At 39.3% G+C, this 25,316-nt stretch overlaps 1 protein-coding gene across 1 annotated transcript in view; it reads left to right on the top strand.

Annotated features, from left to right (window-relative positions):
* Positions 1-24,790, top strand: part of slco3a1a (solute carrier organic anion transporter family member 3A1a) — a 40,202-nt gene extending 15,412 nt beyond the window's left edge. The window contains exons 3-10 of the mRNA XM_014003538.1: positions 20,075-20,173; positions 20,262-20,531; positions 20,972-21,136; positions 21,209-21,407; positions 22,323-22,491; positions 22,722-22,894; positions 22,981-23,045; positions 23,242-24,790. Of these exons, the coding sequence (XP_013858992.1) occupies positions 20,075-20,173; positions 20,262-20,531; positions 20,972-21,136; positions 21,209-21,407; positions 22,323-22,491; positions 22,722-22,894; positions 22,981-23,045; positions 23,242-23,594 (1,493 nt within the window). The 3' untranslated portion in view covers positions 23,595-24,790. The remainder of the gene's footprint in view (positions 1-20,074; positions 20,174-20,261; positions 20,532-20,971; positions 21,137-21,208; positions 21,408-22,322; positions 22,492-22,721; positions 22,895-22,980; positions 23,046-23,241) is intronic.
* Positions 24,791-25,316: the final 526 nt, after the last annotated feature.

The following is a 25,316-nucleotide window of genomic DNA, read 5'->3' as shown; positions in this document are numbered from 1 at the left end:
CTTGGGTTGTTACCAACATCTGGTGAAAATTTCATGTCATTAGCACCTCTAGTAATATATTTACTGAGAAAAATGGTGACGTGTTCAATACTTATAGCTAATTTGGATCGTTTCAAACCATATATTGTGCAAAACTGAAACTAATCCAAAATCTAAACTTATCGTCACACATTATAGCTTTTTAATGTACAGTCTTTGTGTCTTAGTCTCAGTTGTAACATACTATCATGCTCCCCAACATGTACTGGGTCAGTAACAAAATGGTGACATGTTTAAGTGAAAAATGTATTAAATGTAACTTTTACTAGAATAGAGAAACAACAACATATTAAGGCCAACATGTACAAATAGTCTGAGATCCCTGTAAAGTTGAATGATTGTAGCCAGTCTGTGTAAAAAAATAAATAAAAAATGGGTTGGTGGCGTCAGGAGGGGAGAGCAAAGCAGAGCAGCCTGGAAAAGTGCCATAATTACAGAGCGAGCCAGGAATGCCAGCCAGCCAGCCATGAGGTGGGCTTGAGTGGGCCGTGGCACACATGCATACCACACAGGCCTGTGAAAATCAACCCCTCCGGAGGCTCCGAGCGCCTGCTTCACTGTGTTTCAAGTTCTCTGTGGTTCAGTCCTTCCTGAAGGTGCCGGTGCTAAATGTTCTCCTTCAAAGGAAGTTCTCCAGACTCCATCTTTAAATACAAATGTTTACGGTTTGATTCTTCCAGTTCAGATGTTGGCAGTGATCTCAGGCCAAAAGGAAATAAATGTTATGGCAGAGATTACGTCAACAGGATCTTCATTGCCCCCTGCTCTTTGACCTTCCACTACCCAACTCTAATTTTGGCTGTTCCCGGCGGGCCTGGACTACATAAACATACATTTGAAGGTTTTAGAGCTCAAATTGTGTGTAGAAGAAGACAAACCCCACCCAGCTGCCTTTCTGGATTTAAAAAGCTTTTAAACTGCCTGGGATTTCCTCATTAAACTGTAATGTGACATGTGCAGGACAGGAAGTGTAGGCCCAGACTGAAAGTTTGACTTTTAATTTATTTATCAAGTTAAAGATAAAAAGCTCACATTTCTATTAACATGTAAATGTTTGGTTTTTGCACAAACCAATACAGCATTCAACTTGATCAAATCTGAGAGTTTTGTTAAGAAGCGTTTAGTGGTTCATGAGATATTTTGCTAACACACGGACAAAGAGAGAGACTCACCAAGGCCTCCAAACAGCTTTAAAAATACAAAATGTTCTCTCTGTTTAGAAGGTAAAGGGTTTGCTGCTCATTATCACAGCTATAGCAGGTTTTTGATTTGTCTACTTTAGTTATAAACATGTTTTCTCAGTCTGAGGCTTTAATGCCGCAGGAGGCTGAAGGAACTCCGCCTTTATGTTCCAAAGTTTTATATTCAGGTAGGTTTAAAGTGATCTGTTGGAGCTCGCAGCACTTGTTGGAGATAACTACCAGCTAACGCCACACCACATTTTAGCCCGATATGTGTGAAACCATTAGAGTTGTAGCCATTTTTGTGTTTGTTTTCCTCTAGGAGCTGCTGCCTGACAAACAGGTTTATTTAAGTTTTGACTGAATTTAGCTGATATTTGTAGTGTACCTGCATTAATTAGAAAAAGTAAAAAGCTGAAATAWTTTTTTTCTTTTTTACGKGTGTAATGTGCTTCCTGTTGCTGTTTTAAGTCCAGACTCAAGTCATGAATTCACCACAGGTTGTTCACGTTTCTTCATATTCAGCAGGTCCCTAAAGCTTTCATTTCTTCTGCAAGTTTCCCTTTAGCTCCGCGAGATTAACCGTGGCCTCGGGTTTGTTGGGAGAAACCGGCAGCATCCTCGAGAGTCTTGTCAACATTCTTGCTGAAATGCTCCCTGACTGGAAGCAGTAGCTGCAGCGGGGCGTTTATATAAGCTACTTAAACTCGGAGCATGTTAATGTCATCTTGAAGGATTAAATGGGCTTTTTTTTCCCCCCCTGTCTCTGCCGTAAGCCGGGTTTGCCTAGCAACACTAGTTTGGTTTATCTCAAGATGATAGATGGAGTTTGTCAAACATCTGCTGCTCCTGCCATTAATTAATGAAAGCCTAACCGTTAAATCAGAATCTGTATTGCCATTGTAACAATGAAACATTGTACAACAGAATTTGAGGTGCAGTTCTCCAGCATGAATAAAAACACAAATAATCAAGTTAAAACGAAGATGTAAAAATAATAAGAACAAAATAAATATCTGAAACCAACTTAGTCCATACTGCTTTCAGTCACATCACATCATATTGCACTTTTACATCAGCCGGAGTTTAATTAAAGTGATTTTGTAAACTTGAATAAATTAGCTGAAGCTAACAGCTAACCGCTGAGACGTCGCACATCTTCGTCTCCGTTGAGCTGAAGACTGGTGAGACTGACAAACATTTAGATGTTAGCTTGTTAGTTAGCTGTTAGCAGACTCAACGTTGGCAAAAACTAATTTACTGGAATCTAAACTAATTGGTCAGCTAACGGTTGTCAAAGTTAGTGAAAAAGCTAATCGGCTAAATAAAAGATTAGTTTCGCTGTTAGCTGATTAGCAGAACCATCATTACTGTAAACAAGTTCTGATATTTATACATATTTTCAACAATCTTTTTTCAGATTTTTTTTAATTCTTTGAGAAAGTTTGCAAACAAAACGTATGTATTATAGGTGAACTTTTACAGGGCTGTGTTCTTGTATTTGTATGTTTAGTTCAGGAAACGAGCATCTGCATTGTTGAGAAGAGGTGACTCATGCAAAAGCTAGGGCTGGGCGATATGATCAAAATTTTATATCACGGTATTTTCAACATTTTCACCAGTTTCACGGTATTTGACAGTATTTTTCTTTTCATCACAGCTCAGCTGATAATAAAATGTACAAACCCTGCTCATACATGTCAACTTGTACGGATTGTCCGTAAGTTAAAAGGATTTTACGTCATTTTGCAGGTATACAGACGTATAGAGCAATCTCACRAATTTTTTCAAGTCTTACGGATTTTTTCAAAACCTGATTTTCAAATTTATCTAACGTGTTAGAGCATGTAGGATGATAAAAAAACAATAAATAACATAAGACAGCCATCTTTTAACCTGTTCTGCCGCTAGAAATAAGTTTTGAACTTTTTCCGCTCTCCTCTTCTCCTACTGCTCAGTGGGCGCTTTCATGTCTGCAGCCAACAGACCCCCCCCCCCCCCCCCCCCCCCGTGCGAGTTGTACAGATTTTTGAACCTTTTTATACAGGTAAACGTCCAAAGAGGTTGACATGTATGCCTGCTTATTGACTTTTTTCTTTTACTGTACTTCTGTCTGTGTCTCTGTTTCCCTCCTCTGTGTCTGTTCTTCTCTGACCGGTGGTTGGAGACAGTAGTCACTCATTTTGGTCCAGTCGTGAAGGAGGAGGGTTAAGAAAAGATAATGATCGGGTTTATTGTTTTATGTTATTTAGTAAAGCTTATCAGCACGACTCACCTTGCACACCAGTCAATGCCTGTGTCCAAAACGGCAGGCCGAGTCCTCCGGAGGACCCAGACTACCCGGTWGAGGAGGGCTGGGTCCTTGGTAGACCGGGAAGACCGGAAAAARAGAGACTGTGAATTTGGACGGTCTAGCCTCCCCTCCTTACCCCGGCGTATGTCATGTCACCTAGCAACCGTGACGACGTTAAACAAAAGCAAAAATAGATCAAAATTAGAAAAATATCTCTATATTAGTGTTATTAATATAAAAAAACAATAAAATTAACTTAAAGGTAACATTTGAAGAACTAATTGACCCACTGTAGGTGCATGCTTATTTCACAATTTTTATGACAAAAATAATATTTAAAAACACGTTTATACAAATGATAAAAGTATTAGAATTACAACCGCTAAAATTTTTTGATTTTTATATCGCCATATTTTTATTTAAAACGAATGGATATGGGCACCAGTGACCCACGCAACCCTGAAAAGGAAGAAGCGTGTACAGAAAATGGATGGATGGATGGATGAATTCTTTTCTCTCGCTTTGTCCGCCATTACTAGCTTAAAAAAATCTCTGGTCAGGCCGCAATTCATTATGGGATATGCTGGGCCAGGAAGGATCCATCAGACCTGTCCTTCAAATCGGGGAAAAGGAAGGACGCATTTGTCGGCCGCATCGGAGGAGTCTTTGGTTTTGGACTGACTTCGTCGCGGCGCTGTGACGTATGCGGCCGACGAATTCGGCCTTCGACAGACCCGGCCTGTCATTTTGGACACAGTCATTTCTAACTCCACTACGAACTACTTCCTGCGGGCTTTTCACAATAGAACCACGTCAAGTCTCCACCAGCATTACGTCTCAATATTAACTAACCGCGTTAAATCTAACTGTGCACGTCACTGAAGAGGTGTTTACTACATTCAGCGACGGCGAAAATGAGATGTTTTTTTAAACGTCAGTCAATATAAGCAGCGGAATCGCCACCCGCTGCTGCAACTAGCTGCTCCAAACATTAGCATGCTAACGCACATAGCGGTGCAGCAAGGAAAAATGTCCCCCGGGAAACAACAGTTCACTGGCGGCCGCRAAGAAACGTTCCACTATTTAAACTGGAATGTCAGGTATTCAAAAAATTCATATCATAACAAAAATAAAAACCAGTATTCGGTACAAAACGGTATACCGCCCAGCACTAGCAAAAGCATTGAGTCCTTTTATAATGCCCTCAGGACAGCAGGAGGTTTATTAATATGACAAACTTTGGTTCTAATGCTTACAACAGGACGTTTTTGTCACCTTAATTCAATTCAGTTCCAAAATACTCATTTATCCCAAAGGGAAATTAGATTAAAAAAATAGATAAAAAGTAACATGTTTGAATATTAAAAATGCAACAATTTTTAGACGACAACTCATGCTTCTATTTTGTAGTTTTGACTCCGTAGTAAAATGTTTACTTGCAAAATTAAAAAGCTGGTTATTTTCTGTACCTTACAGTAGTTCCTGCTGGGTTTGTGTTCAGCCCTRCGTACCTGCGGAGCAGCTGCACCCAAACAACAACATATTTCCATGTGGATGAAAGTAGATAAACAGATGCTGCCGTGCCGAGGTTCAGCTGTTGTTTTTAAACTGCGGATCACAATGGCTGTTTACGGTGAGCCCAAATAGCAGCCTGTTGCCCCCTGATGATGGAGGCCAGCCTTTTTTTTTTTGGCCCGATGACTCATTGGTCCTGTTAGTTGGACCATCAGAGACCTGTCAACAGGTCCRACCTGTTTGTATGATGTGGATCACAACAACAATATGAGATCCTCTGGTTGTATCGCAGCAGCCTGCTGAACTGGTTGCATGTTTGTTTGTTTGTTTATTTGTTTTGTTTGTCAGATTACCATCTGTAACCGTATAGATGGTGTCCTGATCTAACCCTGAACATGCCCGTGAGTTTCCTGAAGCCTCTGTAAACCTAACCACGCCCACCACCGGGGGCAATCTGGGTCAGGCTCTGTCGCTGCTGATTAAAAAGAGGATTTTTTTTCCTATTATTTTTTCGTGTCATCCGCTGAAGGAGGAGAGCAGTGATGAAGGTGGGAGGAGGCTGAGCATAAACAAGAATCAGTGAGCCGTTGCCACAGAAACAGACTGTTTGTTTCTCTGTTCCCACTGCGGAGGAAGCAATCTGGTTTTCAGGGATTACACACAAATAAAATTAAAACACAAAAAATAAAAATAAAAACACTAATAAAGGTGATCGTCCTCTCCCGCCGTCCATCTACCACCTTCACAGACGACTTCATGGTTTGAAGCCGGTCCTGACACCGACCCGGCTCTCTGGGTTTGTGGGTTCACTACATCTCGTTGGTTTAGATGGACCCTGAGGATTACGAGAACCGTGTTTTGGATTTAAGACCCTTATCAGCGATGGGCAGCGTGTTAGAGACAACAATGTTGAATTAAATGGACTCTGATCAACAAGTACAGTGTTTATTTGTTGTCATCCTTTTAGATTACGAATTTATTGAACTGGGCAAAAATATAAATAATACTTTAAGTTTAGTGATCAGATTATGGGCTGTTTTAATGACTTGTTCTGAAAAGGAAAATTATAAGAGCTATCATTTTTACCAGTTTTCTTTTATGAATAATGATCTAAAAATATATTTGTAGATTTTTAAAACAAAAAAACACAGGCTGTGAAAATATGTAGGATTTAAAGTTGAATAGATTTGTTTGTAATAGAAAAGAAAGAAAACTTTTCACTTTTTTGTTTTGTTCGTCACTAGTCTGTTCTTTATTATCGAACATTTTTACCTAAGACATGTCTAACTCTATGTTGGATTAATGAATGTTGAAGCATTAATTGGGGGGAAATATTACAAATATGCAGAATATTGACTTATTTGAAAAAACACGCAGCAGCATTTGATTCTTGGAGGGCTTTAAAAATCTACATATAAGTTATTTATGAATAAAAACATTTCAGTCTTTTATTAAAATTAAGTACGAGTATGAGAGGATAAATAATTCTTCCATTTTAGAAATAAAATTACTGCACATCACTTAAAGCTCAGGTTATATTTCAGTTTTAATATGATGATGAGAACACTGAAGTCTCTCCTATTTATTGTTTTGTTGACGGGTTTTATTTTTCACTGAAGTTAAACTACACCTGAGGTTATAATCATCCTCTAGAAAAGGTTTGAATAGGCATAGTTTGATTATTTTTCTTGAAAAATTCCATGTTTCACACAGTCTTTAGTAGGGGTGTAAGAAAATATCGATACATTGAAATATCGCGATATTTCATTTCCCAATACTGTATCGATATTCTAAAGCCCTGTATCGATTTTTTATTAAGGTTTAAAATGTCAACTTTCCTGCCAGCCGTTCATTTTTATGTTGTAGTTCAGCCTCTGACCACTAGTTGGCAGCAGTGAGCCAGCCATTTGGCTMCTCTACCTCTTGAGGTAGAGGCCATTGTTAAGTGTTGGGTGACCATATTGTAAATTAATATTAAAAACTAAAAGCTGCAAAAAATATATTTTAAACTATTTATTGTCAAATTTAGTCTGATAATTGAAAACATGGATGAAATAAGAAATATGAAACAAAAAATAAAATACATACAAAGCAGAACACAGCTAAATGTATCAAAAGTATGTCTGTGTAATATTAGAATTTTCTGAGACAATGAATTTTGGTTTTTCATTTTTTTCCCCTGTAAGAGGTTTTTATTTAATAGAATTTTTGGACAAAAAAATCGCAATATATCGCCTTGCTTATAGTATCGCAATATATCGGGATATATCGTATCGTGACCCCTCTGTCATGATATGTATCGTATCGCCAAATTCTTGCCAATACACAGCTCTAGTCTTTAGTGAAGTCTGCTGACGTGTTTTCATGTGGATGAGTTTGCTAAAATGAGTCACTTCCTGTCTGATTTGATTGGACGGTTAATGTCACACACTGACAGAACTCTCTGAAAAGTAGATTTTCACACATTGTTTAGATTTTGTTCAGTTTACAGGGAAGTAGTGAGAGCAGCTCTGCTTTAGACACAAAAAGACGTCTCGTCTTCGGCACTGATTCTACTTCACATCCTCTTCCTCAGGAAGTAGCACAATTTGTGTTTTGTTTTGTTTTTTTTCTATCCTCTGCCAGACGTGAGGCTGTACAATCAGTGCCCACTTCTCTCAGGCTCCAGGGGAAAAGTGGAGAACAGGCTGCTGGCATCTTGATCCTGATAATTAGGCCCCAACCACCTGCAGAAAAAGCCGTCAGCAGCTGCAGGCAGACGGTCCCGGACYTTCAATAGAACAGCTGCAGCTCTCCAGCTAAGAGCTTATCTCTACTGATGTTTTGCCCTTTTTGCCTTTATTCTACCAATGCTGCTGCCCGACAATGGAGGACTGTGTCCGGAGGCGACTCGGCTACCAACATTTGAAGACGGCAACAAACGGTCCACTGTGTGGCCCTCRGGGGGCTTCGCTCTATCGGATTGACTCCTTCATGCCGTCGATCTGTCGTCTTTTTCCCTTCGTCTTTATGCGTTTCTCCTCCTCCTCCTCCTCCTCTCTTAACCCTGGCGTTCGCACAGTTGGCCGTCTGACCGAGACCTCTGAGCTCAGTGTGGAAACATGCTCAGGCTCAGAAAGGCTGTCATTATTATAACATCTTGCACTCTGTTATTATTTATAAAATGGCAGAGAAAGATAAACCAGGAAGTGGACTGAAATGTATCGATGCGGCAGTTTAATCTGTTGCATTAATTAAATCAGTTGAACAAAACCTAATGGTGTCTAACCCTAGTTCTGTTGAGGTTAATGAAGATGACTGCTGTCTGGACCTGTTTTATATGGCACAAGGCTAATTAGACTCCGGGATTAACTCACTGCACATCAGGTTAAAGTGGCTTTGTGGCGTTGATCTGAAGAAAGTTACGACCACGAAATCAGCAGGTGTGTAAAGAACATAAAGACCTGATGTTTACTGTGTAGAAAGGGGCAGTTCTTTATTATATTGATGAACCAACTTATCTGTATGAAGTCCCATCATGTAAGGACAGGTGTGTGAGTTGGTAGAAGTAAGCTGTGTCACAATCAATGAGCTACGTTCTTCATAATTTGTTGGCCGGTTGCGTCACTGCACCATGCTGAATTCTGTCCCATGTTGTGGCCTCCTCATGCGAGCTTCAAATCCCCGAAAACGAAGGTTGCATCCGAGTATCCTTTGTGGCTGGTGATATCCCAGGATTCACTGCGTTGTCATCAAACTTTACAGGAAAAAGAAAAAGGTAGTTTGGAAATTCATCATGGACTGAAAGATTTGTTGTATAGCAACTTAGCTGAAGAAATAAATGCTGCAATGACCTAGTACTGACACTGGAGCTTTTTATTTGCCTTTTATTTTACTTGTACAAATCATACAGATATGTGTACAAGTAAAATACACATTTTGAGCAGACCATTGTATAATAGTGAACATGAAGAATGAAAGTGAAAATTAAAAGGAATACAGTATAATTGATGTTTTTAATATTAAAAACCTAAATAGCAACTGGAGCCACATTAAAAGAAAGTTTCACAATATTTAGAGCTGGGCGATATGGCTGAAAAATGTATCACGATATAAATGGTACATATCAGCCAGCATCGATAATTATTGATTCGTTGTTGTTGTTTTTTTTTTTGCTTTATCTATTTCAAATAAAGACCAGGAGAAAAAACGTCTGATTAATTCTGTCAAACTGGTGACGTGACCTTTCCTATTTTATCCACAATTTCCTCTTGAGCTGTTGCAATAATTTTTTCCCTTTCTCACCACGTCGTTTATTATTTGAAAGCACGATGGTGAAACATGAAACTGCTACCGCATGTTACTCAAAAGGTTGTTGCTAGCTTACCAAAGAGTGAGTGAGTTAGTTGATGCCACCAACCTCACCTAGCTAGGCCATGAGGGGTCGAGCACCTAAAGCCTTTCCTCTGCCTACATCCCTCACAATGCTGTGYGGTTCAGTGAAATTATCAACATTGTATCAGACGTATTTTCTATTGATATTGCAGTATATATCATTACTGTTTTATTGCCCAGCCCTAACAATATTATTATAAAAACAGTGCTGATAATGGAGCTAAACCCAAATTATTACTGTCTTTACTATATTAACGTATAACGTTCCCATGAAAAGATATACGTTCAACTCATTATTAGTTTTAGGCATTTATGAGTGATACAAAACATAACTATGGTAACAGAGTAGTGCATGATCCCACAAACATATGTCACCCTAAGACTAGTTGATCTCATTTAACAGCCGTTATATTCAGCTTACCCTGACTGAAGGGTGTGCCCCCTGTGGGCCACAACCTCTAAATTAAGACACAGCAGTAATGTTTGGAAATAAGATTTAGCCTTACCATGCTAGTTCATTATCATATTGGAAATATTGGCCTAAAGTAAAATAATAACTGGTGAGTTTAATATTTCCCTCACATCCTTTTGTAGACTTGACCTGAATGAAGCTTTTATTTTTAGCTTTTATTTAGTATTCAAACACACACAGGCTATTCTTCCCCCAGAGCTGTTTTTTTTAATTATAAAAATATTTGTTTCTATGACAAACCATTCGTTTCTATTGTCCGTTTCACTCCTTGCTTGAAAAAAGCTTTCACTTATGCCATCCCACCACAGTGTGTTTTACTTAAGTGCATCGTCATCCACAGGATTGAGGCGGCTCAGCTGCTGCTGCCAGTGAATTATGAAATAGGACAGAGATCTATTGGACACAGAGGGAGGTTTTTTAACCTCCTGAGTCGACTTTTATGGCTCGGCTGCGAGGCCTGTGTGATGTTCGCTCATATTTTTCAGTCTGAGAGACATTTTAGGCGGTTCTGCGGTCAACCACACGCAGCTAAATAATTTGTAGCTGCTCTGAATGCATCACCACCTATTCCCTTGCTCAGCGTCCCGTTCATAAAAAACGCTCCTGATACACACAGGAACATCATGGATGCTCACTGTCAGGACTGAGATGCCTTCTTGCCACTTTAATAATGTGATTTATGAAAAGACCACGGCGGCTGATGGTGTTAAAATCAACCGCCTGCTGTTACGCCTCTGATAGTAACAAAGCCAGCTTCGGCTAATTGTATCGTTAGCATAAGTTTCCGCTAATTTTTAATATATGTTTAGCATTATCTAATTTTTACTTTTTACTTGTCAAGCTTCCTTAAATTGTTTTTTACGCATTTAACCRTTTATTAGCAAAGCTCTATTTCAATTAACGGATTATAAGTTAGTGAAGCAGACCTTTTTAGTTTGCTGTTCCCACCATTGCAGAAAAGTATTTGCGTGATTGTCGATAGCAAGTAAAGTAATATTTTGAGCATGTTCAAAACATGAGTAATGTTTAGTTTAGTTCTCTATTCTTAAATTGGCTCCAACATTATATGATTCACCTTTCTGGTCGGACAGTTCTGACTCTTTGAGGCTTTTAGGTGCAACCCGTCTGCCAATCCTCGGGGTGGAAATGCTAATAGCATTAAATGTGTTCTGGAGCTGCAGTGTTTCTACAGGCTCAACGGAAACTGGTTTAAACTCCTGTCTGCTCTGGTTCTGGTGAGAACATAGAAGAAGAGGTCATTTCAGTTTCAGATTATGGCTTTCCATGCACTGGTTTGAAATTTTCAGAAGATTTGACGTAAGCGGAAGTTAAAGCAGGGATGATCCTGATGTAATGGYATTTGAATGTGAGTTGAGAGCCTGCTATAAGCTTCGGCTTGTTATTTAGGTCGTGACTGCGTGGCGTCAACAGGGTTATTACAGGATATATTCAAACGAACAGGAAATGACTAGGGTTTTTTTTTTCTTTTTTAAATTTTCATATTGATCAAAGAAATTAAATTTAATTGTTCTGTCCTGTCAGGTGTAATGAGTCACATTTTAAATAAAAAGGATATTTATATATTTTATGTATTGAATCAGATGCTTTTAAAAGTACTTCTGAACCATTCACGCCTAATGCCACTCAGCCGGTCAAGGCTTTACTTGCTGTGGTGAAAGCTGCTGTTTAATGCTGTTAGTTCTAATGGATCAATGAAAATGTGGGTTATTGGCTGCTAATCTCTTCTGTACTTTATCAAAATAGACCTCACCTTAAAGGGACTTTTACCTGCTCCACAGCTGAGTTAACATTAAAATACTCCAAAGGAACTGAAATGGCAAAATAATTGATTTTGTCTGTATTGGCTCTTATTCTGTCAGCTAATTTCAACCAAACCAATGTTCAAACAAAGAGACTGTGCTGCAAAACCATCAAGGAACATTATTGTTAGAAGACAGAAGTGGGTTTGTCTTTGACAAAGATGTTTCTTGAGAAATTTAAGATAAGAGATTTGTTAGTTCCCTTCAAGGGGATGAAAATACAAAAAAATAAGATTCAGAGGTGTAGTGAAGTAATGAAGGACAAATGCTTTGTTACTTTGGTTATTTGTGCTTTACTGGAGTAATTATTTTTCAGCTAAATTTTTACTTCTGCTTCTTACATTCAAAAAATGCAAAAAGTATTTTATTTCTATTTCACTTTGGTTTATTTTTATTCCAGATTGTCGTCATCTCCTGGTGCCTTGACTGGAATTTGATTGTGGAATAAATACCATTCTGGCATCCTATTGGTTTCTATGATCCGTCACATCTGTATGACACAAATCAAGTCACACTCTAGCAGAACATAGACATATGTATCCTAGTGTAAGGATGACCATAGAGATACAGTATATGTGCAGCTTAAACAGGTAGACTAGCGTATCACAAAGATTTTAGCATAACATTTTATTATATTTTATAGTCATTTTCTTTAGAATAATGTTTTTTTTTGGTTGGGGGTGGGGTGTGCAGTATAGACCCCAGAGGCACGGCCCTAAACTTTTATCCTTAATAGCTTTATTTTTTTTCCATATGTTACTTTTGCTTATATTTTAGTTTTAAAACCAGTACTTTTATACTATTACTTGAGTAAAAAGCTTGAGTTGATACTTCTATTTCTAAAAAAAGTGTTTTTAAATCCTAGTATCTATACTTATAGTATACAATATACTATCCATATGCGAGTAATGAGAATGTGAATATTTTGGACAATTCTGCTAAAACTTAATGACACAAAAAAAGATTTTATTATTTTTTATTAAAATGTGTTTGTTTTTGGTTTTTGTTTGTTTTTGTAAAAGTTCCTCTAATTGTTTTTAAACAGTTTTTCCAAAACCATCTTATTTTTTGTTGATTCCAAACATATCCCCACAGACATCATGTACGCAGACGCCCTACAGATTGTCGCTGCCTATTGGCCCTGAYGTTTCAGCATGGCTGCCATCTTTGATGGGTCCCTCTTGCGGCCCTAGCATATTTGTTTAAACTGAGGAAAGCTGTTCGCTCAAATAAAAAAAATCTAAGCTATGCAGATTTTTTGCCCAGTTTTCTCGTTGTTTGTTTTGTTACAAATGACAGAGACATAGTTATGTTCCCACTTCAGACTTTTGATGAGCAACAAAACCCTTCATTCTTAATAAAACTTCTCATTGCCTCTTCAAGTGTGTGTCACTGCAAAATGTGAAGAAGAAAAAAAACAGCAAGAGATAATGAGAGAGAACCAGTTTCTGCCGTTTATCATTTTGTTAAGTGCCAAATAATATTAGCTACGATGACAAAATATTATAAATGGCCAAATAATCAAATCTATTGTTTAATCTTACTTGTAAAAAGGTAATCCCATGTGATCTGCTTCCAATACTGTGCCGATTCTCGCACAAAATATGGACATAGTTTCTCACTCTGGTACAAGCCCCAGCCAATATGGCAGCGATGCAAGATTCACTTCATCACATCATGAGGTGTCAGTACTCCTGTAAACACGGCACTGTTCCTAGAAATATCTTCATCAACACAAAAACAAAACAAAACAAAAAAAACACTATAGTCTTGGTGCTACCACAAAGCCACGAAAATACACCATAAACAGGAAACTAATGTTGAGCATGCACRTTAGCATGCAGCCACAAGAAGAAGAGTGTCCTGGAGTCATAGGGTAGGTGATAGATCGGACTGTGACATCACAATTTTCAAAAGGCTGCATCTTGGCTCTCTACAGGGTGGCGATTCAGACATTTTTCATCCAGGAACCTGTTTACAAAATATTGTTTTTGGGGGGCTYCTAAAATGTCCTTAGGGTCACCAATCAACCCTAACCTGCATGTTTTAGTACTGCTAAAGGAAAGAAATACCTAGAAAAAACAAAGCTTTCATGCAATGTAGTGTCTGTACGGATATAGGTTTTGTAGCTGAACCAAGAATGGTTATGTATCCAACTGCCTTGACAGATTTAGYTTGATTAATTTGATCAAATAAAACAAAAAAGATTATTGTTCATAACCTCACAGCAGTTGGAAGAAACCTGTTATGTATTTTCTATTTTTTTTATATTTAATATTAAATTCAGTAAAGACTTACTGTATGGCTAAAGYTAAATTGTGAGGAAAAATGTGTGAAATGTATTATTGATGAACTAGAAAACCAAAGAGGACCCTTGATTGTTGTGGTCTGGGTTCTGCTTCTTGTTTGACTCAGTTCTGGCAGTGTGAGGAACTTGAGTTTATTCAAGTCACTGTGGAGAAAAATGCTTTTTTTTTTTTGCTCAGCCTCCCACCTCTTGAGGCTCCTCAATCTTCAAAATGCTTCAACACTCGTACACAGAACACTTCATGAGCTGATGTATGGGAGAGACGGAGGCTTTGTTAAAAAGCTCCTTAAATCTCATGGTGTTTAAACTTTATAGTCACTTTAAACATAACTTGTCCCTGCTTTACACAGCTATTCAGACCCTAGACTTTTTTTTTTCTAGCTCACTATTGACTGCGGGACATAAAATCACTTTTAGGCTCCAGAGATAAAACTCAGAGACACTGAGCTGTTGGCTTTATCTTTAGTAATCATTTARCTCAGTCTCCATTTCAGATTGGCCCCTTGTGAAAGTGGCACAATATGCTGTCTGGCTGTCCACATTAYACCATCCCTCTGCATCTATTTAGYTCGCAGGATTACTGAGCCAACTTCAGCTGGATTAATGGAGGAGAAAAAATAATTTCCTTTGTACACCAAGAGAAGGACATGAACTAAAGATCTCAGTATTTCTGCATTGGCTSTTAAGCACTTGGCCTGGATATTAAAAATAATGCTTCAAGTTTGTGCTAAATAATGGCTTTGTGGACATTATATTGGGTGAAAATCCATCAAACTGACACCATTCTGTGTTTCATCAGGCATCAGGTTAATTTACATCCACAGTTAAGGTATTTTCTTATAGATTTTTCGATAACTTTATAAAATCCTGATGGTGGTACTTAAAAATAGTTGCATACTTTTATGGAAATGTCCAAGTTTAAAACGTAATGCTCAGTGTTGGACATGGTTCTGCTAATCAGCTAACAGCTAATTAGCGGATTAAATTTTTTTGTTTAACTGGTTAGCTTTCAATAACTTTGAAAACTGTTAGCAAAACAGGTAGCTTCTGCTGAATTAGGTTTTGCCAACRTTAAGTTTGCTAACACCTAACTACCAAACTAACATCGACAGGTCTGTGTCGTCCCACCAGACTTCAGCTGGAAGGAGACAAAGACGTGTGACACAGTCGGGTCACAGTCGTTCTTAATGGTTAGCAATTAGCTGTTCGTGTTAGTTTCAACCGGCTTTTACATGCTTCGCAGTTYAGCATTGGCATCCACTAATTTTTAGGTGTTAGTGTTAGCATCCACAATTTTTTAACATTTAGCAGAAGCTTCCAATAGCATTAGCTTCCGTAATTTTAACCGTTTGGTTAGCTGTGCCCATCACTGACGTTGCTAAAGAAAATKTTGGTCAAACACAAACTTATTGTTTTCTGTGATCTGCCTTCTCAGTTGTTGTGCATGAGCTCTGCCATGCATCTGGTGGCTAATGAATATCTTCAAGAAGACAAGCCTCATAAACAGCAACTCTCCAGCCATTTCTTTTTGTTTCTAAGTAAATTAAAGTGAGACAATAACTCTCGATCCAAGCTTTGTTATTGAATTACATCCGACATCCTCTCCAGAGACCATAATTCACAGTGTACTAAAAGGCTTAAGTGAAGTTCAGCAAGAACAAATTAGTTTGTTTTGTGCTTATCTTGTAACTGGGCTGCTTGGAAGGGAAAACCAATTTAGAGCTTGTTTGGGAAAGTAGTGTGCTGCAACGATTACAGGCCACTCTGTGTTGTCCCTCATGGAGGTTTCTTTTGCTTTAACGTAGGTTTTACTTCCTCCCAGTCAGATCTTTAATCTTGCTGTGAAAAAACGTTTGTACCTTTACAGTGTTTTCAAGCACAATTGTCTTTTTATCTCTGGCCTGAGGACAAAAGCCACTGAGGGTAAATTGATGCACAATCAAGAAAAAGAAAAAGTTGTGGTGGAAGAATTCGCCGTGGGGTAGAATTACTAATCTGAGCAAATTAGCAAATAGTGGGTGCCAATCATAAAACATGTCAACATCCTAAACCTTGAATACTAGGCTGCCTCCAGAAATATTTGAATGGGAGATGGCCAAAATGGTGGCACCAAAACCAAAATCTGAAACAGATTTTCAGGATATATGTTGTCATATAGAGATTGTATGGATCCACTACGGATTAGTCACTTACTGAGAAAAGCGCTGTTACAGCTGAACCTATTGAAGCTTGTCCTCTCCTAAATTTATATTTATTAAAAAATATTTATTTAAAAAATATATATACATACATACAGTATAACTCTATTTGTTTTTATGTTTATAACATTCTGCTAATCCTAATAGCTAGGAAATTAAAAATTCACACCAAGAAAAAGCTTGGAACTTAAGGTTAAAGTTGTCCACAAGAGGGGGGCCATTAATATTTTTAATGTTGACCATTGCCACCTGTAGCCCCCCCCTTGGTTTCACCCCTACAGTAATTAGCAAAGTTCACCAGGTGCAGTGCAGATTTGTTTTAAAGGTCAAAAAGAGACAACACAGGCAGTTTGTTTCCTGTAAAGTATATAAACATAAAAAAATTTAAATTTCATTATCTTCAACCAACATTTTTTTTGTAGGTCTACTATAAATAACTTTACTCATGCCCTTACATTGTATATATACACTTGCCTCCTGTAGACTGAAAATGAGGACAGGACTCAGAGCTCTAATGTAACGTTATCATGGAGGAGGCCGAGTGTCTTAATGCAACCCAGGCGGTCGGAATAGATTTCAGTGGAAACATCCGTCCTCTCAGTGGTCGTTGACTTGCGGTTTAGCGGTACCATCACATCTCCTAAGGTGATTTTGCTAACTGAATTTCCTGTTTGAGGTTTCCTGTGGTGAAAGCGATTGTGCTGTTGTCATGAGAAGACAACACTCAGTTTCTAAGGAAACAAGAGCTCACAGGCCTCGTTTGCAACACTTTCAGGCAGATGTGGTTGTCACAGTGACTGCAGTTGTTTGTGCTGGTTAAAACTAGTAAGCACTCACTGGTGAGCCACAACAATACTGGTTGTTCTTAAAGTGCGGTTGTGGGTCTCTGAGTGCATCCGTTCATGTTTGAGGAGTGTAAGTGGTGTTTAAGTGTAATTTTTAAAATAATTTACTCATAATGAAGAGTTAAGGGATAGTCGGGTCATAATTTTTGGTATTTTGTCAAATAATTATTGAAATTTAGGCCCTCTCGGTTGTGATATCAGTCACAGGGTGTGGAGAAAGGGTGTGAACATTTTTTGTTGCAGGAAAGGTCAAAGGAAAGGTGTATAAAAGACAGAATGGTTTTGAGACAAAAAGACGAGACAGAATTGGAAGTGACAGAGCTGATGTTGAGGTTCTTCTTTGGGAGTGACGAGAATGGATAAAAACGAGATCATCAGAGGTACAGCACAGGTTTTAGGACTGGGAGATAAAGATGGAAAGGCCAGACTGAGAGGGTTTGGACATGTCCAGAGGAGGGACAGAGAAGGGATGCAGCTGCCAGGAAAAAGACAGAGGAGACATATGGATGCAGTTACATAGCTGGAGTGAGGACAGAGTGAGATGGAGCCGAAAAAAAATAGCCATTAGCCTAGCCTGAACCAAGACTGATGTCACGACTGATGAGGTCCTAAATATTAATAACTGTTGGACAGAACATCATTTTGGAAATGACCAGACAATCTTTTCAAGCTTTGCCTGGTTTTCAGGTTTTGGAACCTGAAAGTTAATAAGAGATTAAAAACCTGTTGAACTCTGGTGACTCATGGAAGCATCTGTTCATTTCAGTCAACCACCACCATGTTTTGGTTCTAGTCTTCTGAGGAAAAAAGGAATGGGGCAGTACATTCCTAACCCAACATGAAAGTTTCCTCCTTTTTCCACCCATCCTTTTAGCTTAAAGGAGCCACTTTTTGACGTTTTTTTAGCTACCAAGCCCCCGCCTCACAAATCTGAGTCATTTCCTGCGTAGAATAAACCATGATGTGAATGAAGCGACATTCATATGTCGACTCCCTTCCTATGTGGGTGGTCAAGACAGGAAGCAGACCATGAATTTACTTTCAGCACCAGTAAAAAACACACAAAGATTAGTCACATTTTATTTATGATAAGTGGCTGCTTCTGGCCTCAGAACATGCTGGTAGACCTGGTCCTCAGGCTGACCTGAGGCCGGTGGAGGGCTGTCACTGAAACTCACTGTTCATCCTCCACAGTCTAATAATAAATTCCACACATCACAGGATTTACAGTCAGTGAGGAAAATTTGCCTCCCAAATTGAGTTTAGAGTCTTCATTATCTGTCTGCAGATGGGAGTCACATTGACGGCGCCCTCATTACAATTTTAGATCAACTTTTAGCCCCAGACTGTCTACTGAAGCAGATAATGAAAACAAAACAAAAAAAAAAGGTGTCAGTTCTTCTGTTTTCTTGCAGTGGGTTTATCTGTTTCGTTTATCAGGAATAAACCACACAAGTCTCAGCAGCAGTGACACAACGTGCGCCGCCACCCCTGCTGCACTCGCCTTGTGGTTTTCTAACTGACTGATCTGATCGTTCATGACAGCCGAAACGCTTCCCCGTTTGCCGTCATGCTTCACGCTGTAAGGACACTTGAGAGTTGAAACGAAAACAGGGCAACACTTGAATGATTGTTCTTTTTTTTTATCTTTTTGGATTGTTGACCAGACATAGAAAAGTGTATGAAGATGTTATTTTATAACACATTTTTACTCACATGGTTGCCACAGTTTGGTTTTGATTTGGCTTTAAAATATCCTGTTTGTTTGAAGCATTCACCATTCAGATATAACTATGAAACATAACATTAATAAGCGATATGCAATCCCGGGACATTCATACTTTAGTCGGGTTGCCATCCCAGAGCTTTACAGTTAATGTAAAAAATAACTCACAACAGAGGTAAAAGTGACAAAAGTGACAGACTTTTGGACAAGTTGTATGGGTACGGAGCCTTATCAAACTTATGGTGCATTTTATTAAAGAAGATTTTGATCTTAATCATATTGTAAATATAACCGCAATCACAATTTTGGTTTTAAAAAAATCACAATTTTGAGTTTTAGCAAAATTGCACAGCTGTAGTTTGAGGCCTCTGGATTGAGCTTGTGTTAAGTATTAAAGTTCCTGTGACGTCAAAGTTTTGCACTACATATGAATGCATTTTTGGAAAGATGATGTTGATAAAATATTACGAAAGAAATTTCATATCACTGAGGTGAACAGTTGTTGAGATAATTGCATGTGAAGTAACAGGAAGTGACGTCAAAGGGGAATGTCTGCATGTGAACAGAGCGTTGTTACAACGGCTAACAACACAGGCTAGAGAAGAATCTGATGGTTCTTTACATTTTAAATCACTATCAGAGAGATGAAAAAGAGTGAGAGTTCAAATAATATTGTTTCAATAAACAAAGACCAGAGAGTTCTCCTTTGATGTCACTTCCTGTTTCACTTTGGTTGAGCCAGGTTCAAAGGAAAATATGCCAGTTATGTGTTATCATCTAAATGTTCTGTAATGATTAAAGATTGATGTGATTCAATAGAATAAAATCAAAATCCTAGCATGACAAACTTAGTGTTATTGAGAAACGTATCGTCATCCAAACAAATCAATACATCATAAGGTGATAAAACTGGTGATTTACACCCCTAGTTTTATGTAGTACTAAGCCTAGTTGGGGTTCTTGCTCTATCTCTCCATCTGAGTGGGGGTCCCAGACTGAAAAAACCATTGATGCACTATATAAACCAGTGGTCGTGCCAGAGACTTTTGACCCTGATTATTGCTGGTTGAAGTGCACAACCGTTGCTATAAAGCAAGCAACTAAAAACACAAACGGCTACAACAGTTTTATTGTCTTGTAACAATTCTTATAAAAATGTGCTCTAACAGTTTTTAAATTGTCGTGTCTGTTGTTCCATGACCAACCCTAACTTTTTGGAAAAGCACTGCTACAGAGAACGTTTTTGTTTCGTTTAAGAGTTGTTTTATCTCAGTGAGTAATTCTGATTCTCCTGTCCCTGCAGGAATCCTGTTCTCCACCCTGGTGTTCGGACCCGCCTGCGGCTTCATCCTCGGTTCCGTTTGCACTAAATTCTATGTGGATTTTATTTTCATTGACACAGGTGAGTTCAGCGTTCCTCGCATTTTTTTTATGCGAGGAGGTTCTTTCTGGGTGCGGACTGTTGACACGTTTCACCCCCTCCTCCACAGAGCTGGGCATCACGCCAGACGACCCGCGGTGGATCGGGGCCTGGTGGGGCGGCTTCCTCCTGTGCGGTGCCTTACTGTTCCTCTCGGCCCTCTTCATGTTCGGCTTCCCTCACTCGCTGCCGAAGAAGGAGCGGGACGAGGGAACGGAGAGCGAGCAGGTCATGCTCCCTCCTCCCCTCAGCCCGGACTCGGAGACTCCAAAGCCCAGCAACGGAGCAGCGCTGAGCAATGAGCCTGTCAACAGCGCCACCTGCTGCCAGCAGCTGCGAGGTGAGCGTGTGTTGCATTTAGACACACCAAACCACATCAACAGGGTTCCTGCGGATCCTTAAAAAGTCTTAAATGGCATTGAATTTAGCTGTCCAAAAATAAGGCCTTAATTAGCCTTAAAAAGTCTTAAATCTATCTTTCAGAGGTCTTAAAAATAGGATGATTGTAATTCCTCTCAAATATTCAAAGAATTGGTAACATTTATTATTATTGAATGCCCCTCGCAGCTAGTTTTGAATAAAAAAATGGCTAAAATTGTTGCTAACTGGGGGTTTTTTCCATTTGTGTTGTGAAATTGGTCTTAAATTTAATTTCAAGTGGCATTAAAGAGGTCTTAAAAAGTCTTGAATTTAACTTGCCTTAAACTGTAGGAACCCTGCTCATATGTCTGCATTCTTATCAGAACATTTATTCTCGTTTTTCCTCGTGTTTTGGATCAGTCATCCCTAAAGTAACGAAGCACCTGCTGTCCAACCCGGTGTTCACCTGCATCGTCCTGGCAGCCTGCATGGAGGTTGCGGTGGTGGCGGGCTTTGCTGCCTTCCTGGGGAAATACCTGGAGCAGCAGTTCAACCTCACCACCACCTCGGCAAACCAGCTGTTAGGTCAGTTACATCACGTGCGTTCGACTGAATACTCCTAAAACAAACTTGTTTCAACCCACTTCCTGCTTCCAGGTATGACGGCCATTCCATGCGCGTGTCTGGGGATCTTCATGGGCGGCCTGCTGGTGAAGAAGCTGAACCTCTCCGCCCTGGGAGCCATCCGGATGGCCATGATGGTCAACCTGATCTCCACCGCCTGCTACGTCTCCTTCCTTTTCCTGGGCTGCGACACGGGCCCCGTCGCAGGCGTCACCGTCCCGTACGGCAACGAGTAAGAGAGAAACTCAGATAAAAACCTAAGAAACGGTCGCTCTCAGTGTGGCGGCCATCTTTAACCTCTGGTTTTCTWAAAGTTTTTGCTCAAAATACCATGCCGAAATGTAATTGAGTGTGTGTCAGCATTTACAAACTCTACTTAAATAATCTTGGTATCAAAATAAAGCTAACMCTTGGGGAACCATAATGAATCAGGCTAAAAACTCTTGGAAACCATAAATCTCTTGTGGACATTATCTGTGCAAAGATTCATGCTGCTAAAATGAACTGGAGCAAAATTACAGAGGTTTTAGTAAAGAAATAATTTTGCAATTTGTCACTCTGCACAGGACAGACCATGATGGTACCATTAATAAATGTTAAGAAATCTCAAGTTTTTACATCCAAAAGTTATGTTTTACCTGCCTTAAAAAAACGTGTTAATTAACGTTTGTTCTTTTGAAAATTCCCCAAACATTTATTTGTCACCATATATATTATATAAAATAATTAGAAATTATATTTGACTTCAGCTGGATCATATTTACTCAAAATCAGGTGATAAAAAACCTTTCAACACACTTTACAACATATTAAGATATCTACTTTGACTTGCTTTAAAAAAATAASKYMAWTTTTTTTCCTTTACAGATTTGCAATGACACCATTTTGTAYAGTTTGTTTACTTTCTGATTCAACTGCTTGACGTTTGAACTGCGTTTGCTGAATGTAAAAATAGTTTCCATAAGCTTTTAGCCAAGATTCTTATGTTTATTTTGATATCAAACATGTCAAAAGTCAAGTGACTGATCTGAAGTTCAAAGAAATAGAAAACGAAAAAAAAACTGTTTTGCCCCCGGTACCGGGGTCATGGGGCTCAAGAGGTTAAACCAACTTTCTCCTCCCCGTTTTTTTTTTCCTCCTTCTTCAGGACTCTTAAGGTTGGAGAGAAACCAGAGGCTCAGTGCATCAGTCACTGCCACTGCGTCACCTCCTCCATCAGCCCTGTCTGCGGCTCTGACAACGTCACCTACCTGTCCGCCTGCTTCGCCGGCTGCAACCGACGGGGCACCTCTCAGACCACGTCGAACATCCCTCAGGTCTTCACCTTTCTCTCGCTTTGTCAGAGGCAGCAGAAATCTCATCTATGGAAATGGCATCGGGATATTAATCTACCTGGTGGTACCCATGAGGAATAACCGCAATACTGTGGTTATCACATTTAAAGACAGAATTACATCCAGCTAAAAATATCCCCGTTTCTGCTGCCTCACAGCTGTAATTTTATCTTTGAAAGTGTTGATTGATTTGTTTCATCTCGTCTTTACAGAACCTGACAGGATGCGCTTGTATAGCAGCCAATGGGGAACACGACTACCCGCTTCCAGGGAAGTGTCCGATGCCGGGCTGCCAGGAGATCTTCCTCATCTTCTTGTGCGTGATCTGCCTCTGCAGCCTGGTGGGAGCCATGGCCCAGACGCCCTCCGTCATCGTCCTCATCAGGTAGGATAGTTTGTTGGAACTTCAGCCGTGCAACAAATTTTGCAATCAGTTAAAACGAGTTTTGTTCGATTCATCTTCTCCTGAAGGACGGTGAGCCCTGAGCTGAAATCCTACGCACTCGGAGTGTTGTTCCTGTTGCTGCGACTTCTCGGTAAGATGTTGTTTTTTTTCCACAGATCATCAACGTTAGTGTTTAAATAAATAAACACGAAATACGGAACAATAAGAGTTTTAATACAATCTGGAGCTTGATTGTTAAGACTTTTGTTTAGGGTTAAATAGAAATATGTTTAAACTATTTTAGGGGTTTTAATTGGAATTTGCTAAATACGTTTCCATTTTTACAGGATTCATCCCCCCTCCTCTGATTTTCGGAGCCGGGATCGACTCCACTTGCCTTTTCTGGAGCTCGGACTGCGGCGAACAGGGCGCCTGCCTGCTGTACGACAACGTGAAGTACAGACACCTCTACGTCAGCCTCGCCATCATCCTCAAGGGTGTGGCCTTCCTCCTCTACAGCACCGCCTGGTACTGCCTGCGCGGGAACTACAAGAAGTACATCAAAGGAAACGAGGACCCCCTGACGCCGACCGAGTTTTACCCGTCTCTCAATGACAGCGCAAAATCTGCTGACAGGACAAAGTTTATATACAACCTAGAGGACCATGAGTTTTGTGAAAACATGGAGTCGGTTTTATAAAAGGAGAGGTGGACTTTCACGCTCTTTTCATAGGAATATTACTCTTTTCTTTTCTTGAAAGGATAAGGGCCCGATCAGGTTCTGAATTCACGCTCCACGTGCTTTTCTAAAGGGTCCATTAGAGTTGTTTATCAGCAGATGTTGTCACATGCTACCGATAAGKTCCTGTGTGGACTTGGTGGTAAAAACAACAATAAGCCCTTCATTAGTACATGGACATATGATGCTATAACAGCCGTAGTCGATGRTTTAGGATCTGTCAGGACTCTGGCAATCTGCGTGGAAAAATACCGGGTTCCTTTCAGTCTGCACTGTGCGTTCTGTCTCTCACAGATGTTTAGATTTACGGTTTAAAAAGAAAGAACCATCTGGGTTTGGTTCTTTAGTTGTTTAAAAGTTGCCAAGTGTTTACAGACTAGTAGCCGATCAGTCGCTGTACTTTATTTAGTGCAGGATGGTTTCTTCAAACATTKAAAAAAAAAGAAGAAAAGAGACCAAAAGCTGCCCAGACTGGGTTCTTCTAGTGGCCTATTGGATGTTTCTCGTTCTCTCGCTGGATCGTAGAATCTGTTTCATTAAAACTCGCTTAGCCTAGACCGGTGGAGTCTCGTCTCACAGACGTTCAGACTCGACATGTTTCCGCGTTCCTGGCCGGTCTTTTGGTCAGATTTATCGGTTTATTTCTCACCGCTGCAGTTTTCTTATCGTGTCGATTCAGCCTAATTTGTCTTAAAAAGGGGATTTTACACAATAAGTATTCAGTTTGGGCTCCTGAGGCGAGTGGGGGAGTAATGAAGAAAATCTAAAATAAAAAAATTCAGAGTGTTAACGTTTGCTTCATTAGGAACAGCATGTTGTATTAGAATGTGCTTCGACAGAACAGTATAAATTATCTGTGTTCATTTGGGAAGAAACGTTGGGATATTTATTAGGATTATAAATGTATGTGTTATTGTTGGGAGACATAAAAAAACTGTTTTTGTCTTTAAAGTTGGCCTGTAATATTTGACGTAAAGGTTCCGGAAACAAAACAGCAGGCTGTAAACGGTGAATTTATTCCTGTATTCGACACCCGTTCCTCAACAGATCTCTCTGCAGTCACAGTTTTCACTTTGCTGGTTTTTCTTATACTTTTTTGTATGGCAATATGTTCTTTATTTTATTCTGGAAATAAATTATTTTTCAGAAAAGTCAAACAAATTTGAAGAGTTCCCTTTTTGATATCGCACCGTAATTAATGAACAGCAAACAGGAAGTGTGTGAATTATTTCACAAAGTCTAAACCACGTTTAAATCGTGGTTTTTTTAACATTTTCATCTAAATTAAAGCTGAGTTTAAATGAAAATCCTTAATTACTGGTTCTGAAACTACAAAACATAACTTAAAGGTCTGAGCTGAGAAGAATCTGAAGGCTTCTGTTCAGATGTTTTGTCATGGATTGATGGCTGCTGTAGACTATTAATAAATTAATAATTATCAAGCTGTTTGCAGTCAAGTCTGCACAAGTTGGCCGTGGAGGAGCTTTTGATTGTTTTTTATATATAACTTATGCACGTCAGTGTTATTTTTTATTTTTTTAATTTTTTTTTTTACTTTCACTGAACTGGATATACCGAGGCTCCGGTAGTTCTGTCAATCCACCAGCAATGCCTTGTTTTTAGTGGAGCAGCCATTGAAGGATTTTTCTGTTTCGTACCAAATGTTTAGTCATGCAAAACGCA

This window comes from Austrofundulus limnaeus, unplaced genomic scaffold (genome assembly GCF_001266775.1).
Source record: "Austrofundulus limnaeus strain Quisiro unplaced genomic scaffold, Austrofundulus_limnaeus-1.0 Scaffold19, whole genome shotgun sequence".
In the NCBI taxonomy this organism is placed as follows: Eukaryota; Metazoa; Chordata; class Actinopteri; order Cyprinodontiformes; family Rivulidae; genus Austrofundulus; species Austrofundulus limnaeus.
This window is presented reverse-complemented; position numbering and strand designations above follow the sequence as displayed.